The 20,500-nt window shown below is 42.9% G+C and overlaps 1 protein-coding gene across 1 annotated transcript; it reads left to right on the top strand.

Annotated features, from left to right (window-relative positions):
* Positions 1 to 6,791: 6,791 nt before the first annotated feature.
* On the top strand, positions 6,792 to 10,306 carry LOC102557426 (uncharacterized). The gene is made up of 4 exons (XM_087596697.1): positions 6,792 to 6,933; positions 8,091 to 8,217; positions 8,621 to 8,689; positions 9,393 to 10,306. The coding sequence occupies exons 1-4, from the start codon at positions 6,792 to 6,794 to the stop codon at positions 9,463 to 9,465; spliced, it is 411 nt and encodes a 136-aa protein (XP_087452823.1). The 3' UTR covers positions 9,466 to 10,306.
* Positions 10,307 to 20,500: the final 10,194 nt, after the last annotated feature.

The raw sequence follows: 20,500 nt of genomic DNA on the forward strand, positions 1-20,500 counted from the left end.
TCCCGGAGCTGGGGACCGAACCCAGGGCCTTGCGCTTCCTAGGCAAGCGCTCTACCACTGAGCTAAATCCCCAACCCCCTAAATGGAATTCTTAACTAGGAGTTTTCTATAAAGGATATGTAGTCGGAGCTCCAGTGGAGATGCAGAATTATCTAGATATAAAAATATATGTGGTGGCTTTAATCAGGCTGTCCTAATCCATGTCCTTTCTCTGTCCTCTGCTCCCCCTGTGCTGAGAGAGATCTTAGCAGACCTTAGACCTATTGCTTAAAAGACTTCCTGGCCAGTAACTGCTCAGTTCCCGGTCCCTGGGACTCTTTTCTAATCCCTTAGCCTGTGCTCAGAGTTCTATTTTACTAAAGAAAATAGCTTAAGGTCATTGTGGTGATTTGAATGAAAAGAGCTCCCACGGACACACAGGGTATGGCATTATTGGAGGTGTACCCTCATTGGAGATGTGGCCTGGTTGAAGGAAGTGTCACAGTGGGTGGGCTCTGAGGTCAAGCCTGGCCCAATGAGGATCCAGATGGTGAACTCTCCGCTCCTGTCAGTACCATGTCTGCCTGCATGTGGCCATGCTCCACCCTCTGAAACTGTAACCCGGCTCCAATTAAAGGCTTTCCTTTATAGGAGTTGCTGTGGTCATGGTGTCTCTTCACAGCAATATAAAACCCTAACTAAGACAGAAGTTGGTACCAAGGACTGGTGCTGCCTGTGTCCTGGACTACTCATTGCCTGACCCTACCGGCCCTTGAGGATTGAAAGTGAGATGGTGTGGAATCAACGACACAGACTCCAGGAGCAGGTGAGAAACACAGCACCAAGCTCATCTGAATGCTACTGCAAGCTCCTTCCATATCCTCCACTGGCACCCCATTGGTCCCAAGAAAGCATCTCTTCTAAACAGCAGTTCTGGATTGGCTGGCATTTTCTGTGTCAGCAATACTTGGTCTCTCAGGCAGTTCTCAAGGTCCTCCTGCAGGAGATGCCTTTGAGGCTGTGTGACCCCCAGAGTTTATGTATAGGCGGCTGGCTCTACATAGGAGCCATTCCTCCTACAGACTGGGATACTGCTGTGATAGGCCTGACGGTACTTTTCTTTGGAGAAATGTGGATTTGGGACTTTAGATTAGAAAAAGAGTTGACCACTTTAAGTGGGACTTAATGGGCTATCCTAGTAAGAAGACAGTGGTGCTGAGGGAAATTTGAACAGTGGGGCCCCAGCTCAAAAGGATTCAGAGGAGAATTTTAGTATGTGGCCTAGGGACCATTCTTGTGATATTTTGGTGAAGAAGATGGCTGCTTTCTGCCTGGGTTTAAAAAAAAAAAATCTTCCTGAGGCTCAATTGGAAAATTATGGATTAACAATTTTAGCAGAGGACATTTCATAACAACCTAAAATTGACAATATTCTGTAGCTCTTAGCTGCCAGTCTTATGCAGATCTATAATGAAAAGGATCACGCTGAGCACGGAACAATGTACAGTTGGTGGGGAAAAGAAGCACCAAGAAGTGTAAACAGATTAAAGAAAAGCCTTATGCTAAGTGGAATAAAGAGATGGTGACCTCAGAGAAGACTCCACCCAGCTAAGCTCCCAACTTGTCAAAAGGAATTAAAGAAGAGCTTGGAGTAGGGTGTGTGGTAGTACACATCTTTAATCCTAGCACTCAGAAGACAGAGGCTGTCAGATTGTAGAGTTCAAGGCCACCTTGATCTACACAGCAAGTTCTAAGAGAGCCAAGTTACTGAAGGAAACCATCAAAACCAGAAAAACAGTGAAAATATACTTGAATGGGTCAGATTCCGGTCCCAGCAAGCAGCAGAACTGGACAGGTTTGCCTATGCGATTGTGGCTTTAGAGTCAAGGAGACATGATTGAGGTTATGGAATCTTCCTCCGGGACTAAGAAAAGCTCTTGGTTCATTTTAAGTACGTCCTAAAGCTTGAGCCAAATTGGTAAGATAGCTATTTAGCTTTCTTTTCTTTTAAGCTATGTTGCCATTTCCTGTCTCAGGTTGCCAGTAGCTTCCACTGCCCTCCCCTCGACCAATCCCTACCTCTAACTGATCTTCAACTGTCAAGAAGATCTGGAGGTGTTTAAGATCTTCCCCCATCCTGAGCTAGAACACCTTTGACAAGGGATTTCTTGGGAAATAGCTCAAAAGTAGTCTAACTCATTAGCCACCGTCTCGCCCTCCAAGATCCAAACCACCCTCTATGCAAAGCTCTTTCCAATGTTGGCCACCCCACAGCTGGAAATGAGATTCCCAAAGACAGACTGACCCAATATTTTGACAAACAAAGATATGTCCATGAGACTTAAGTTACTTCCGGGTTCAAAGTTATCTGACAACAGAATTCACTTGGATGGTGCAACTGCAAATTCATTGCTGATCAAAGTGCCCGCTTGTGAAAGGGATTTTATGAAGTAAATTTATATAATCACAGCAATAATAAAGCTCTGATTTGTTTTTACTTAGCTTTAATTCAATTGACCTTGTTCAATAGCAACACGGGTCTGTGTTAGTTGGTCTTGAAAATGTCCAAGTTTATAAATATCTCTAAAGATCACACGGATTAATCATTTATATTATGAGCTCAGCTTGAGTTAATATTCTTACTCAATTATGGTCCTCCATCTAAGATCTTGATCTTTCTTTCCCCTCTTTCTGATATTATAAGTCCCGTTACAGTTTGATGGTTTCCCTTGTATCAGGCATGGTGCCAAGAATTTTCTAGAAGGGATATCTAGCCTAAGTTTTTGTGGTAGAGTAGAAGCTAAACAGACCAGTATCTAAGAGGGTCAAGTCTTGGGTCAAACATCCCTAAATCTAAGTCTCTCATCCTTCCTTCTGCCACGGTTGTCTTGTTTTTAGAACTGACCTAGCTTATACCCTTAAGCTTGCTAATTCATGCACTTCCTGGTCATTGACGCTTCAACAGTTGATTTCAGATAGATAGATAGATAGATAGATAGATAGATAGATAGATAGATAGATAGATAGATAGATACATACATACATACATACATACATACATACATACATACATATATACATACATAAACAGATATACCCAAGATTTTAAATGCCAATGCTATTCTGAATGGAATGTATTGTCTAAATCATGTCATTGATTTCAAATAAAAAAATGTATATTTTTGTTTATTGTACACTTATCTTCTGAATTCACAAGGCTTAGAGCAGATTTCGAGATAGCTTTTAGTGCTACAATTACATTCAGTCTGTCCCTTTCCTCCAATGTCCTTCATGAACGTTTAGATTTTTGGTTTGTTTGTGTCTCTTGCATTAGCTACTGCTCCAGAGATTGTAAAGGGACAATGACAGGATCTGATCTCAGGTTTTAATAGGAAATGGCTTTAATGCTTCATCCTTTAGAATATCATCTGCTGGTTTTGGAACTAGCATTTGTTATTTTTCTGTGGCCTTCTTCTCATCCGTCTTCGATTCAGTTATTCACAATAGCTTTGCATTTTACTGAAAAGCCTCTCAGCTGCGATTGATATGCCGAGGGTTGTTGATATAATAAAATATGTTGATAAAGTCTGGGATCCCGAAGTCCTTGTGTTACTGGAATGCATTTCATTGCCACATCATATAATTTAAAAAATGGATATCTGGACTCAGACATCTAATAGTTTATTTGAAATACTTCCTTTTATATCTGTAATTGGAGTCCATATAATTTTCTCTCATGTGCTATCTTCATGAGACTTTAGGCCATGAATTAAAGGCATGTCATTTTTTCCTGTGGAATGGAATTATTTAAATGACATAAGAATTACACGATGTTTTGAGTTTTAGATTGAATGCAGCATTAAAGCCATCTGAACCTGCCACCCTATTTGGAGGTGGTTATTGGACTATTCAGAACTTTCTTTTATTGCGGGTCAAATGGAGTATTTTATGTTTGATAACAAACTATTTCTCAAAGAACATGTATTATTTATTATTATTTTGGTTTATGTGAGATGCCGTTAATATACATTCTTAAGCTTTTCTGTATTTGAAGATCACAATTTAGTATTAGCACCTCTTTTCTCTTTCCTTCTCTGCGTCTTTGTTTCTCTCTGCCTCTCTCACTCTTGTTCAGTTTTACTAGTTATTGCTCATTTCAAAGATCATGCTATTTCAAGTCCTAAATTTATTTTGCATCGCATTACATGGACTATAAAATATATTGCAAAAACTAAATGAAGTGTCTGTGTCTTAAGATAAAAGCAAAAAAAAAATTTTTTTTTATTTCATGGAAGAAATATCCCAAAATGTGCAGCCTGTCATCCCACCAGCCTGATTAGGAACACAGACTTGGTCTTCACCCCTTGCTCACAAATGCTACCTTCCATTCTTCTGGTCCTTGTAATCAAGTGACCGTCTGAGCTATGGCTCATAGTCAACAGCAGTCAGGAGACCAGAGAGCTAGAGGATCCTGTCTCAGGGAATCAGCTCCCTTTAGTTTCCTTCCCAGAACTTCTGGACCATTCTGGACTTCGTTCTGTAATACCTTGACATTGAATAAGAGCATAAAGAAAGAGAGACTGAGGTTGGAGAGACGGCTCAGAGATTAAGAGCACTTACTGCTCTTGCAGAGAGCTTAGCTTTGTTTCCCACAACCCAACTCATCTAACTCACAACTCTACAATCCCAATTTTGGGTAATCCATCACCTTTTTTTCTGGCCTCTTCCAGCACTGCATGTATATGACACACAGACATGTTTACACTTAAAAATAAATATGTTTTACAGCAAAGGATATTCAAAAATATACTTATGTATCTTTCCATGCAGGAGAACTTTGTGGTGGGCACAGTGGCATGTGTCTAGCAACCCTATACTGGAAAGGTTAAGTAAGAGGATCCAGGTCATCCTAGATCTGGGCTAATGGAAAGGACCTGTCTTTAAAGCACAAAAAAGCAAAACACAGGACCAGAATTTTCTGCTACAAATTTGTGCATTCTGTCAGATGTATTTTGGGTTTGTGCCCACTTCATACTGTGATAGCTTTTGTCTTTCATCTGAATAAATTGTTTTTCCTCAGTAATGTTGCCTTTTCTTTTTCTTTTAAATCATGCTTTATGATAAGTGTTGAACTGAAGGCGCTCACACACCGACAACAAGCCATACCACTGAGGTACCTGGGTTACTTGATTATTTTTCAAGTCCTTGAAGTCTAGTATTAGTTTATTTTTATCCTGAGAAAATGACAACCGGGCTGGGAAAATGGCCCAGTAGATGAAGCACTTACCACATAAGTATAAATACTGAAGTTCAGACTCCCAGAAACCCTGTCAAGTCCACATAGACTCAGAGAAGTATCTGTAAGTCCAGACCTTGAGTGGTAGAGACAGAGAAGTCTAGTTGGCTACTGAGGCTAAATAGACTTGCTGTGCTCCAAGTTCATCTACAGACCCTACCTCAATAAATATGTAGAGAGCAGTCAAGAAAGATATTTAATGACAACTTCAGAATTTGTGGCACACACGCACACACACACACACACACACACACACACACACACACACAAGTAAAAGCTGCAATTACACTTCTAAGAATCTAAATTTTAAATCCTGTGTTTTATAGGATCATTTGTTAGACTCCAGGCCTCTGCTGTGGGACAAGTGTTTATAGGGCTGCTTGGAGGTGGTTGAAACTAAGAGCATTGGATTTTAGGGTTTATGATCTTTGAACATATATTCCCTGAGCGTGGTAGTCATTTGACATATTAAATACCTCTTCTCAAGTGCATAGTGCCTTCTCTCTCATAATTCATTTAACCAATTGCCTTTTGCCAGACATTTAGTGGTCTCCAATTCCTCAAGATTGTAAGTAATGCTGTATCTGCCTTCCTTATGATATATCTTTGTCCATCTATGTAATTATTTCTGTAGGCTCAGTTTCTGGAAATAGAATTGCTGTGTCAAAGGGCATGCGCATAGAAAATCTGATGCCTTTCCAAAAACTACTTACTAGTTGGCTTTTTTCTGTTTTCTGGAAAATATACAATGTCTGTCTCTCCTGTGTTTTACATGATGAGGTCACTGGTTTGACATGAGCAGACTTGAAACCATAGTGGCTAGACCTCTTGAAATCATAGCTGACATTGTGTAAAGCCAAGAACTGTGATGCCAGGGCCTTGACTGTCACCAAGTCCTAGCCACCCCTGATCTCTACCCAAAACAAACCAGTCTCCAGAACTTGGTTTTTAGTTGAGTCAGAATTCAGGAAAATGAGTTGAAGCTCTCAATCTCAAAAGGAAGAGGAAGAGGAAGAGGAGGGAAGGAGGGAAGGAAGGAGAGAAGGAAGGAAGGAAGGAAAAGAAAGAAAGGAAGGAAGAAAGAAGGAAAGAAAGTAAGCCTGCCCTTCATTTTCCAAAAGAGAATGGTCTCAGAGCCCTGAAGAGGTATGTGTGGGAGAAAGCTAAACTTGGCAGAGATCTTTCCCCAACATTCTTAGATCAGAAATACTGTAGGGCAGAGGCATGCTCTACCTTTTTTTTTTTTTTTTTTTTTTTTTTTTGAAAATCAATTCTGGTCTTGTCTCCTGGGTCACTCTTAATAAACTCATTTTACAAGTGAAGACCTATAAAAAGGATAAAGAAAGGGGGTGCCACAGTGCCCCTTCTTAATATGTAAAACCCTCCATAAAAGAATGGCTACAGAAAGGAGGAAGGCAGGACAGCTGGGCTCTGCTGAGACCCATCAGGGAATGGCCAGTTCCTCCTGGTAAAATATGGCCGTTTTTATAAATGCATGCTTTAGGAAATAGCAGAGATGCAGTCCCCCACTCCCACAGGTGATGTGGTTGACTCTCCCACATCTGGGGAAGTTGAAAAGGGCCAGCATATTGGAGTGCAACGGATAAGCTTCCCTACTGGAAAATCTACCCCTCTCATGATCATTTCTCCCCTGCCAGGTAAGTATTAAGCATTCATTTTTGTTCTCTTTTTCTTAAGTTCTCTCTTAATCTGTTCTCTTCCATGATCACTGCCCAAAAGAATGATATCTAAGCCGTTGTGTCTCTGGGCCTGGATAAAGAGATGACATTCTGAACTGACAGAAGGTCGTAAGATTATTATCTAGGCCGGACTCTCAGGTTAGGAACAAAAGTTTACTATTGTCCTCTTCCCTCAGGAGTTAATCTAAATGGAGCTGTCAATCACCTGAACAAGAAAACACCCCTCAGGAAAGCTGTCTGTTCTAGTGACTTTAGAAAGAGTATAAAACCCACCAAAACATAGAGGGTTAGCACACTGGGTTTTCTGGCTATTGTCCATACTCACCCCTTGATGAAATGAGAAGCAACAGGAGTTGGGGGAGGGGGCAGGGACGGGGGCGGGGGCGGGGGAGACTACCTCGCTGAGGCATCCACATATCCCAGGAGCTCCTCCCTCACCGCGGTTATTTATAGGTGTTCGTCCTGAGCTGGCTGCTCTCTGAATCCTTTCCCCTCTCCATCTCTCTCTTTGGACACTAGCCAGCATCCTAAGGTTGCTCGCCTTGATACTCTTGGCATCCCACCCTGCTCCCCTGCTCCCCTGCTCCCCTGCTCCCCATACTCCATGCAGCTGCTGACAGACTGCCTCCGCTCAGCCCGTTTTGCTTGCTTGACCCCCGGTTCATAAAGCGTCAGGGTTTTTTTTTTTTTTTTTTTTTTTTTTTTTTTTTTTTTTTCTCTTTTTTTCTGATCCAGCCTCTCTCCCAGGCAGCTGCCAAGTATCACCGGCTTCCTGCATTTTTCCCCTCTCAAACTCCTGTCAATTTGTTCTCAAGTCAGTTGCTAAGTCTGTTTTAAATTCCTTGATGTCTAAGACAAAGAAGCTGGAAGAGGGAAGGACAGTGTGTTCCAAGTGGCAGTTACTTCTAAGAAGAGGGAAACTGAACCCCCCCCCCCCGTGGGGCCTGAGGTGAAAAGAATGAGATAGTCTAGGGTTGAAGAAGAACATACTTTTGTATTTGATGTATATTTCCTATTAAGATTATGTTTGTAATTTGAGGCAAAAGCAATAACTAATTAAAATTAAATAGGATTCTGGTATCCTTTTAAAGTTGTCTTTAATATCCCATTACCAGGTGTCTTGGTTGTACCTTGGGATCTTTACAACATCACAGAGGAGCTGGCTGTTTTTTCTGTCACTGCTTGGCTGAGATACATACTGGGTGCTTCCGTTTCTGTTGTTAATAAAGGCCCAACTATCAGGTATGTGACGCACACACTTGTGATTATAGAACTGAAAACTTCTTCAACAAGAAGCCCAACGTGAAAAAAAAATAAAATATAAAAAAATAAAATAAAATAAAGAAGCCCAACGTGGGCTGCACAGACATTGTAAAAGTTAAAAAAAAAAAAAAGAAAGAAAAGAAAAAAAAGAAAAAAGAAAAAAGAAAAGAAAAGCAGAGAAAATTTCAGAGAAAGACAAAGGGCTATTGTTACTATGTTTTCACCAAAGAATAAAGAATTATTGTAACCCGGCTTACAATACAACTCCCCCCTCCCCCTCCCACCCCCTCTCTCTCAGCTAACACACACCCCTTCAATGGCAGTGATTTTTTTCCCCAACCTTATTTCTGTACATAAGTGTCATCTGTCTTTTTTCTTTTAGGCACAACATGATCCTCCCATGGCCATTTCGGAGTAGAGATAACCCTGACCCAGTAACCATGGCAATAAAGTAAGTAAAATGATACAATGAAAGGTTCGAATATGACAATGGGGATGAAGCCGTTCACACTTTGTAACAGAAGATGAAAAGATGCGGAGACACCTGCAGGATCCTCACCTGAGAGTCTAGCTGTTTCTCCCTCCAGCCAACCAGCTCCCTGTTAGATTTTGCTGTGGGGACTTGGTGGTTCATGAGGATGCTGGCACGGATTACAGGGCTGGAGGCTTTATTAGAAAGGCGATAAAGGCCATAGACAGACAGACAGATGCCAAAGTATGGCAGAAGCTCTGAAGAGAGTGATTCAGACAGCATGGTGGGGTCTGTGAAAAACATTTGGAGCCCACAGGGCAGAGGAGGGGGCCTCCTCTTCTGAGGTCTTTGAATGGGGGAGGTTCACAGCAAGAAGCTGCAGCCAGGCTCTCTGATGCCGGTAGGAGGCAGAGAAGGGGTGGGGAGTGGGAGGAGTGGGTGTCCACAGTACCAATACCACTTTGATGTTAAGTCACTTCCCGGGTGGGTGTGGCCTCACGAGCTGTCTAGCTCAGAATCCATAGACAATATGTCTCTGTGGGGTTCCTGTCAAAATCTGTGAGTGGAGCTGAGTGAAAGTAGCTACTGCAAATTAGGGGTTGGCTATACAGCCTACAGGAAATAGGACGTTAACTGAATGTGGAACTCCATGAAGTAACATCTATGTACTCATCCTATACAGGGGCGTAGAACTCCGAGGTGGTGATGGACCCACTGTTCCTGTGAGTAAGCTCTCAGCCCTGCTCCCTAAGTAGCCCCAGTATGCTCACCTGCTCGCCCCTTCAAACCTGGGTGGATTCATTACTTTGGCCTTCTGTGGATCTCCTAGGGGAGTGAGTAGACGTTTGTTCCAGTGCAAGAGAGGCAGCTAAAACCAACAAGCCCAGATCATGGGCAAGGATCCAGGACACAATGTGGGAAAGGAAGACCCATGTCAGGAAGCAGACACTCATATTCTTATATATAATCAAAACAATTCTGAGAGCCAGGGTAGCAGCCTGAGACCGGAGTTTGAAAGGGAAACTGGAGAGCCTCTTCAGCACTACAGCCAGGCGAGTGAGCATTAGTCACCACAGAGTACTTGTCACCACAGAGTACTTGTCACCACAGAGTACTTGTCTGCCACTTGAAGGAGAGGGGCACCGGTGCCTGTGAAGACGGGTGCCAATCTTGTCTTTGTGGTTCTGACTCACAAAGGAAGACTAAGGTTGACAGTGAAATGAAGAAGGGAAGAAACTTTTCAAACAGCCCATCCCCACCCTAATCACAGGTAAATCTGGGAGTATTCAAAGCTGATCACCAACGGAAATATAGGATGATATCATTATGCAGAAAGGCAGGTTCATGATAAGGCGGAGCCTATCACTGGATGAGAAGGAAGGGTAGGCAGGGGAAAGTCTAGGAAGGAAAGAGGAAGAGAAGTGGGAAAAAAAATAAAGAAGGAGACGACAAAGCAGGATGATCCAGATCCAGGTGGACTGGGTCAATTTTATCTTGTCTAGGTGGGCGGTTTATATCTTTATTAATTGGCAGTGAATTTATCGTGTGGATGTATTGTGGATTGAGAATTCAACTTATAAATCTAATTGATAAATTACAAGTTTCTAGAACTTTGATTTTTACCAGGCTACTGGGGACGTGAGCAAAGTTCCTGGTGGGCAGAACGACAGCCTGGCAAGGGTGGCTATAGAACGCCTGGGGTTAGCGTGGCGTGGTGCCACAGTAGAGCGGTCTGCAGAATGTGATGTGTGTCAGGTGTGGTAACAGCCCACCAAGAGGACCATGTGAGAAAGCAGCTGGCAGAGAGACAGACAGCGCACGGCTCCCGAGAATCCACACAGAGTGGGAACACGCAGGTACCCACCGGTCATTTTTTGATTTTTTTACCCCAACATGAACATCAGTCACAGGAATGGCAAAATGCATACTCAGCTCAACTGCTGACGAAGCAGGCCCCACACCGCTTAATAAAAGTCTACCTGAAGAAGAGCGTTCTTGCAGGATATGTGATCACACTTCAAACCCCAAGGTTGTGTTATTTACTAAAAAAATACCTGTTCCTAGTTGTGGTGTGACTTACCCTTAGTGCACACCTATGGAGAAATCCTGAGGATTAAGGTTGCAGTCTGCCATTGTCAGGACGTCTCTCTTGAGCTCGGTACAAAATGGAGGATTCCTTTTAACGGTAGGGCTTCTCCTTCTCTGACCTTGTCTAGGCATCTTGAAACCCCCACACCATCTTCCTGAGGAATGTCACATGGCATTGGTAAGATTACAGGTTCAGCTTCTCATAAGAACCTGTCCAGGCAGCACTGGGAATTTCTGGAATTATTCTTCATGTAAGCGAGGCATTCTGACGCACCCTAACCTGGAGCTAATGAGCATTATTCACCCTAGAAATTCCTACCTCCTTCCCCCAAAACTATAAAGCCTTTGACTCTCTCCAATTAAAGTTGAGCTGTTTCGCTGAAGCTGATCCCATAGTCATTTCTGTCCTACTCACAGGCCATCCAAACCCTTTTCTTTGACTCTGCTCCCTTTGCCCTCCTGGGAGAGAAGCGAGAGCCACACTCTCCTTTAATCCGTGTTTGAAAGTTATGTCAAATTCAATGGCAGAAAAAGTGATGAATCAGAGAAAGATTTGACAGAATAGGATATGCCCAAATCTCATGGGCAGAGATAGGAAAGAGAAGCTACTTAAGAGAGCAGTCCGGGGTGGGGGGAAGAGAGGGAGGTGGCAGTTTTACCAGGACAGTTATAGAGAGACAGGTTGCAGAGAGAGAACAAGCCAGACACAGGTGAAGTCACAATGAGCGAGAAAATAAGGTAGAGCCAGATTAGAACAGATTGTCAGAGCTGGTTTCGAGTTAAGCAGAGCATCAAGAGAAGCCCAGAGAGGAGCAAGATTGCATCAGTCAGCTTAGAGAGCTTGAGACAGAACATCAGAGTTGAACCAGCTAGGGGATCAGAAAGAAGGAAGAGTGGGCTTACTCAGCAGCAAGTCACAGACGACGAGATAAGATTGTGTGGAAGCTAGAAGCTTCCAGAACTAGGCCTAGGTTGGCAGACTAAGGCAGTAAGCAGGAGAATAAAAGACACTTTTACAGATACATGTTTGTTGTTTACTGTCTTAAAGTGTCATGCCCCTCCCCACCCCACTCAACAAAAAAAAAAAAAAGAGAAAGTCTGTCCTGGAATAAATTAATCTGAGCCGAGAAAATAGGTCAGTGGCACCATTCCTAACTAACGTGCCAGGAAGGGGCTTGGGGTTGGATCCTTGGCACTGGACATGAAGACGGGAAGAAAGAGGGTTGAAGAAAAAGCAAGAGAGGGGAGGGAATGGAAAAGGGAGAGGAAGGAAAAGGAGGGGGGAAAAGAGGGTATTCAGTTTCAGTTATGAGACACACACTTATAATCCCAGTCTTAAGGAGCACAAGAATCACAAGTTCAAGGCCAGCCTGGGATCCATAGTAGCAAGATACTTCCCAACACAAATAGACAAATGAAAAGATGACATTGAAAGATAACTTGTCCAGATAGCAGATAATTAAAAAGAGAAAAATAAGTACGTCCTAATTTATTATACACATACGCTAGTTTGTTACATGTCATTCTGATTAATTGAAGTCTGTGGTAGAAAGGGCACAGAATCAGCATCGGAGGAAAGAGTGTCAGATGCACGTTCTATGGAGGAAAAGTCAGAGATAAAGTCTGATCTGCTCATCAGAGGACCCAACCAAGAGCGGACATGGTGAGCTGAATAGAAATTCTCCAAAAAGCATGTTGGAAAAAAAAAAAAGCCAGTAAGAACCTACAGCGAGCATCTAAGCAAAGCCTTCCACATCCCTGGGACATCTCAAGGTATCTCCCACAACAGAAAAGCTAACTGTTTAGTCCTCCCTCCCAGAGGGCTTGGACTTTATGATGTACAGATTTTCACCTATTTATAACCCTTCTGTTGGATTGTAGACCCTGCAGCTGCCTCTCTTCCTCTCCCAGGAATCAGGCAATGCCAGCCTGCAGCTCTCTTGTGCAGGAGGGTGCTCCCTCTGTGTGCCTCCTACATCAGGGCTATAAAGAGTATGTTGTACCGCAGACCCTCCCCCGTTGCAGCTGCAAGATTGAGTTTGTGGTATCTAGTTCCTTCATGCCCTTTGGCATGAAGACCAAGCCAAACTAGATCATGTGGTATGAAGCTTGCCCAACCCCATGAAAGCCTGTAAGAGTCAGGAATCCTCTTGCTCTCAGGCTTGGAAGGGAATATTTTTCTTGTTCTCTTTAGAGATCCCATCATGTTTTACATGGTGGCTGTGTCTCCTAGCAATGTGACACTATAGTCTCCATTTTGACATAGCAATTCCCTTTATGATATCACACTGAGAGAGCACAGTCCACCATAGTGAAATCACTGTGCACCCTCATAGCCAATTCCCATTGTGATACCAAACTGCTACCCTGATACATTACAATATCCACTCTAGCACTGCCAAGTTTCACCATGATGATGCCCTATTGTGTTATCACAATGACCACTTATGACACCGCAGTGCCTACTTGTGATGTCATAAGGCTACATCATCAGATTATAATGCTCCCTTGTTACAGTACAAATGCTCTATTGAGACTTCAAAGTGCCCTGTTGACAGCACAGCATCCATGTGATGTCACAATGCTCTGTTGTGACATCAAAATGCTCCATTGTGACACCACAAGCCACCTATGATTCAACTATGCCCCACTGGCATGAGAATGCTCTCCTTGTGACACCACAATGTTGATGTCCCATTGTGACTTCATAAAGATAAATTATTACATTGCAATGCTCAATTTGCCTATCACAATGGCCTTTGGTGACACCATGGTGCACCCACTGTGGCACCACTATACTTTGGTGTGATGTCACAATAATGCATGTGATTTCAGAATGTGTCGCTGTTACCTCACAATGCCCCATAGTGACATCACAATGGCTCCATTGTGCCTTACCAATTCTGGACATCACAGTGCACCATTCCGACAATAGTAAAGTGCTCATTTGACACCACAAGCTACCACTATGACATAATGATGATGATAATGATGATGATGATGATGATGATGATGATGGTTCTTTATTATTACATAATGCCTCATTGTGACATCACAACATGCCCCTGTAACATCACAGTGCCCTCAGATTCCATTGTGATACAATGCCCCATTGTGATGTCACTGAGATTTACAATATCACAACACTCCACGTTGGACATACAATGTCCCCTTGTAACATGAGAAAGCACACTATGCCATTACTCTGTGACCTGTGGTGTGGCGATGTTGAGGACCTGGAGGCCTATACTCCTTATCCTTCAGCTCCTGTTTCCTGATGAGTCTCCCCTTCAGGGCAATCTCGTGGCAGTTCCTTTCCACCAAAGTGCACTTAAGTTATAATGCATTCAGCCTCTGTTCTTCTTTTGTGAATTATTCTTGTACTCACTGAGACAAGCCCAAACTTACTCCATCTCTTGAATTGCGCTTGTGGACACCAAAGGTTTAAATCCATTTGTCCTAATGGTTTTAGGCTGTTACTGTTATTTTCTCTGTGAATTTGATCCAGTTGTTAGAAGTCTTTTATTTTTTTTCTCTGTCTTCTTATTCATGGACTGTTTATTCTTTTTCACAGGGTGACATTCCCAACTGAAATTATTTCCTTTAAGCCAGTGGACCCCCCCCATTCATATTTCCTATGGAGAAGATGAATATCTCAGCGTTAAAGTCTCTTTGGAGTCTTTAAAGGACTTTGTAGTAAGAAATATCTCTATTTAATTTTCATTTTTGAACATTATTTTGTTAAATAGCATTGTAAATTCGTATATATTTTTGGTTTGGGTTCTATAAATAGTCTATCCACTCTCTTGTTTTTATACTGTTTAGAAATTATTACCTGTCAGTTTTATTCTTGCTCCCTTCAAACTGGTCCCTCCCTCCCCCCTCCTTTCCTCCCTCCCTCCTTTCCTCCTCCTCCTCCTCCTCTTCTTCCTCTCTCTCTCTCTCTCTCTCTCTCTCTCTCTCTCTCTCTCTCTCTCTCTCGTCCTTGGACTTTATCAGTTAAAAATAATGTCCCTGGTCATGGTATGTTTTGAATTTATTTGAGTCAGTGTTCACTGGGATTCTTTTTATTTTGGTTTGTTTTCATGCATCTATTTTTATGTGTGTGAGTATTTTTGCCTACATACATATCTTTGCACATGTGTGCCCAGTGCCTGCAGAGGCCAGAAGAAGATGCCACACCACCTGGAACTGGAGTTGTAAGCAGTCCTGTGGGTGGTAGAAACTTAACCCAGCTCCTTTAAGAGAACAAGTGCCCTTAGCCAATGAGCCATCTCTCCAGACCTCACTGAGGAACTTGATCAGTGAGGCAACATCTGCCATCGGTTTTGGAGTCCTGCCTCTTAATTTTTCCAAGTGTGATTTCTGGGTTTTCCCATGCTGTCTGGTATCCAGTCTACAGTTGAAAATGTCACACATACCCCTCCCCGGTCTTTCTGTTCATGTGGGAGGCTACCTGTCTCCTTGTTCATTATTCTCTACTCTTCAGACACCTTGCTATTTACTCTGAACTGCTCTTATTGACTGATCCTTTTTATTGTGTCCATCCCAAGGTTAATTCCTTCATTTGAGTTTCTTACTTTAAATACCATAGGTATTTTATTTATTTTTAGGACAGTCAGTTGATCTTGATTTCACTTTCTAAGATCATAATTTCTCAGTGACAGTTTCCATTTATTTAACAGTCTATTGTCGAATATTATCCAGTTCCCTAAAGTCCACATTTGCCAGGTTTTCATTTCAGCTACTTTGTCTTTGTTCTTGCTGTTTGTTCCTTATGGTGGCCTTCCTAAGCTACTTGGGCTGTCCTGGATAAGACTTTATTATAGCTTGTTTCCTGGAAAAGAGTAGTAAAAAGAAGGCTCAGGGGGTAAGAACTTATACTCTTCTTACAGAATACCTGAGATCAGTTCCTAAGATCCACATTGGGTGGTTTACAACTCTAGCTCCAAGGGATGTAACATTCTCTTCTGGCCTTAGAAAGGACCTGCATTTATATGAACGTACTTCAATAGACACACACATATTCATAATTTAAAAAAATCTAAAAAACAAAAGGGTAGTGGCTTTTGCCTGAGCAATAGCTAAAGATACTAATAGATCATTTTCTTTCGAGTGAAGCCCACTAGTACTCTATGTTAAGTGTGCCTTATTTCGAGTTTTAGCCAAATACACATTGTTACCAATATGGTATTCACTTCCCAGGGTCTCAACTAAATGATCTGGCAGTTTATACATTTCAAAGGTCAGTAATCATGCTTTAAAACAAGTAATCATCTCTCTTCAGGCCTGGCCTCTATGAAGAAATGTGCTGTTCTATAATCGACCTTGATCCTGTGTGATTGGCAAGTCCAGGGAGTGGCCATTAGTGGGTGTTAAGCTTGCCACGCCCACCAACGCCTCCTTCATAGCTCTATGTACAACAGATCACCACTTCCCTTTAGGTGTTTTTTTTTTTTTCTCTTTGATTTCTTTTTTTGCCCAGAGGGGTTGGAGACCTTAAAGCCAGGGCTTCACACACATGAACTAATGCTCTAACACTGAGCCTCCACATTTGGCTTCCTACCTACCTAAAAATTAGAAGATACATTTTTAAAAAGAAGAAGAAAAAAAAAAACTCAGACTGAAGAGAAATAAAACTTGTTACAAATAAAAGCACGCACTTACCTGTCTTGTTTCTTTCCCATTCCCTACCCTGTCTGCATTTACAATGAGTACGGCTACGCTAAGTCTCACCAAGGATGAATGTCAAATTCTGCTGTAGAATTAAGCATAACAACTTCCCAGGAATAAAGTAAATAGTGCTTGACTTTAATGAGCATCTCGTGTGAGGACAAAGCCCATGCTGAGTCTTAAAGTTAAGGTTTTAAATTAAAATTAAACATATACCAGTATATAAGCCAGAAAATATCTTAATATCTTAAGATGTCCTAAGGCATCATGAGGGGAAAAAAATAAAATACCACTTAAGGATCCTACAGGAAACTTCGAGCATTTCCTCACGGAATTATGTGCAAGAACATGAGAACGCAAAGCCAGGTTTAAAGGAGATGGCCATATTGCTCAGAGTTCTCAAAAGGAACCAAGCCAATAGAAAGAATATATAGGGGGTTATTAGTTCAGCTTACAAGCTGTGGTCTGAGTAATCCAACAATAGCCATCTCACACTGAGGAGGTCTAGAATCCAGTAATTGTTCAATTCACAGGTTCAATGTCTCTGCAGTTTCAATCTGGCCTTGAAGCCCTTGGAGGGTTCCTGGAGAGCTTGCGGTCTCCGTTCTATTTGGAAATCCCAAAGAGATCGGTTCTAATATCGGTGACAGAATGTTGCAGTAATGGGTAGATAGATGGACTTGTCGGTAAAAGTTAAGGCAAGCAGGCAAAAGCAGAGTGTTCTTTCTCTATGTCCTTCTATCTGGGCTGCCAGCAGAAGGTGCTATCCATATTTACGGTGGGCCTCCCTGCCTCAGAGAACTGAATCAAAGCTCTCCCTCACACGAGTGCCCGGAGAGCTTGAGTCATAGTTGATTCCAGACAGTCAAGTTGACAAACCTAGATCAGCCATCACAGTGGCAATATATAAATGCAAGAAGCACTCAGCTACTGCCATGGAACCGGGAGTGGAGAGCTTCTGATTCCCCCAGAGATGCCCTGGGACAGTTAGATTCTAGTTAGATTCTCTAGTTCCTCTTTCTTTCTACCTTTGTGATGATTCTTCTGAAAAGTTTGTATCTAAATGTTGCGATCAATTTGCTTTCCCGGGGAGTTAAAGATGGGTGACACCAGCAACTGCAGACCTGCAGAAGTAACTAGGTAATGTCCTCAAAGGGAAGAGCATGGGTCGGAGAGATTACTCAGCAGCAAAACATGTCTTGCTCTTGCAGAGCCTCCCATAAACCCAGCTCCATGGGATCTGATACATGTATGCACACATGTGTGTGTATACATTTATATGTACACAGATTTTTAAAATAAACATTTTTTAAAAGCAAAACACTCTACTGGAGTTCTTTCCACAACATACGTAGAGTCCTGAGTTTAATCCCTAAAAATAAAAAAATTTAAAAAAAATTAAACAATAGAAGAATGATCTTTAAAAGGTAGCTGGTTGCATAAAACGGAAGCCTCTTTTAACTGGCAGGCCTTATTTGAGTTATCCCTGCTCAACTCCAAGCGGCCCAGCCGTTGGTTAATTTGTGAAAGAAGATGAGAAAAAAACGATACTTTTTTTAAAAAAAACTTTATCGTAAACTGTGCATTTCAGGTGGGTAAGCATATCCTCCGCATCTTGAGTGTGGTGGGCATCACTCCATGGTGGGGAGGTGAGGACTGCGCCCACCACATGCCGCGAGACGTAAAGATAAAAATCTATCAGGACTCTTGGAAGTACTTCTTTGTGTGAAATGGGAGTCTGATTTACAGCTTGTCCTTCAAAACTTCCAAGTCTTGGCATGTCACCCACTTAGAAATGTAGATAAATGTTGATCCTATGCACAGCTAAGCACTGGAGGAGCGAACATTCCATTAAGTGCATTGAGTGAAGAAAACACTGAAGGGTTTGATGGTGTCGCTCTGGTTACTCACTGTTAACCTCCTTCTACCTACAGCCTTGAAGTCTAATGAGGACCAGGAAGTGCCATGGTCTGGAGCACACAGGACCTGCAGAACCTGTTTGTCAAATCAACAGAAACGTGTCTCGTGTCTGTCTACTCATTGTCTCATGATACCCAGGAAGGTAGAGGATGGGGGGGGGGGGTATTGTGGGAGGGGCTGACCAGGACAGGGGCAGAGAACGGGATGTAACTTAGTAAGTTAAAAAAAAAAATTAATGAATAAAATAAAATAACTCTTTGTTTATTTTGTGTTTTGCCTAAGTGTATGCATGTACACCGAGTGGACTTCTGATCCCCTCAGAGTCCCGATTAGAGTGTCTGAGCCTCTGGAACCAGAGTTACAGATTTTTGCAGGCCACCTGTATGCTGGGATCCAACCCAGGTCCTCTTGCAAGAGCAGTATGTGCCTTAATCACTGAGCCATCTCACCAACCCCTCAGCATCCCACAGAAACTTCAACATTTCCCTGTGAGGTCATCTTCGCGTCTGCCTTTTCAGTAATGATATTGGGACTTGGGCATCAATAGTCTCCTCTGACCAGTGTATACCTGGGAATGAGTTGGCAGCATTCTCTCTGCCTGGGCTGTGCTCCTCTCTGCCGGGGCTGTGCTCGTGGCTAGGCTAACTCAGCAGCTAATCATAATGCAAGGACTGGGAAGTAAGAAAGGACAGAGACTTGCCATCGAGAATCAAGGTAGCAATAGCCAGCCTCGTGCCTCCTAAGGTGTAAAGTGAGTGAAGAAAAGTGAATTATGTTGGATTTCCAAAAAGACTGTGGGAGATAAAGAAACACATGAGGGTGCAACCATGAAGCTGTGTGTAGAACATGTTGTGTTTTATTTAAAAAAAAAAAAGAAAATTGAGAAGGAAGGGATATGTTTGGTGGAGGCTCGGTGGGGGGAGGGGGTAAGGGTGTGCCTCTGGGGGCATGCTGAGGCATCCCTTCCCCCCCCTCCAGCCACAGGATGACAGTATAGTATAGAATAGCATTTATTTAGGGCATGGGGGGAGTGGAGTTAACAGGGTAGAGACAGAGAAAGGCAGAGGGGGGAGAAGAAGGGAGGGATAGAGGGAAGAAGAGAGAGAAAGAGACAGAGAGAGAGAGAAGGAGTAGAGGCGTAGAGGCCTGCTATGAGCACGTAGAGGGAGAGGGGAGGGGAAGGAGGAGAGGGGGAGGGGAAGGAGGAGAGGGGGAAGAGGGGAAGGGAGCAAGAGGAGAAGAGAAGAGAGCAAGAGCAAGAAAGAGGAGGGGGCAAGCAGCCCCTTTTATAGTGAAGTGAGTCAGAGGCACCTGGCTGTTGCTAAGTAACCGTGGGGCGGAGCCTAGACGAAATGCCTACAACTTGTATTTAGGGAAGCCAACCGGTTCTCTTTTCACTGAAGAGCCTTGGAGAGAGGATGGAGACAGAGAAAAGGGCGTCCAGGGTACCTAGGGAGAAAACTTTGAGGTACAAAATGAGCATCTTCACAACTTGCAGTGTGAAAAGAACTTGTAGGTGGAAAATGTGACCCTCAGAGCAATGTGTGGGTCCCGATGCTGCACGGTTGCACAGTCACACTCATGCCCTAATCGTCTTCCCATTGCCTTAAGCAGGATGGGATGTGGAACCTTGAGGCAGAGCTTGCATCCTTCAGGTTACCAATCGCTCCGTACTTCACCACCACCACCACCACCACCACCACCACCACCACCACCACCACCGCCACCACCGCCACCACCATCACCTCCACTGCCATCAGCACCACCACCTTAGCCAGCAACAGATCCACCCCAAAACTCTCAGACCCACTCCACAGTATGGCGCTCCAAACAAGAGTAGCAAAAGGGAAAGCAATTTAAGCAACAGGAGATAGTTTTCTCCAGTCTGGCTGGTGTATTGCTTGGGGCTCATCCTTGTTTTTAACAATTCCTTTCAACTTGGCTTATAATTATGCAACCACGGTCCCCACTAGAATCAATTGGTCTTCCAAACCCAAACACGTTTATCTTTATCTAAATGTAATTTATCTGAAATGTCATGTTGGTGCGAGCGATACTTGCATAGGCTTCTATTTTCTCCTTAAATAATGAAACACCCTAATGGAAAAT

The sequence above is a fragment of the Rattus norvegicus genome, chromosome 19 (genome assembly GCF_021556685.1).
Source record: "Rattus norvegicus strain SHRSP/BbbUtx chromosome 19, alternate assembly SHRSP_T2T, whole genome shotgun sequence".
Lineage (NCBI taxonomy): Eukaryota > Metazoa > Chordata > Mammalia > Rodentia > Muridae > Rattus > Rattus norvegicus.

Excerpts from the sequence above, each read along its gene's own strand:
- LOC102557426 (XM_087596697.1), top strand. The coding sequence starts at position 6,792 with ATGCAGTCCCCCACTCCCACAGGTGATGTGGTTGACTCTCCCACATCT. Across the intron at positions 8,218-8,620 it reads AATAAAGGCCCAACTATCAG|GCACAACATGATCCTCCCAT; the intron begins GTATGTGACGCA and ends TTTTTCTTTTAG. Across the intron at positions 8,690-9,392 it reads CCAGTAACCATGGCAATAAA|GGGCGTAGAACTCCGAGGTG; the intron begins GTAAGTAAAATG and ends CATCCTATACAG.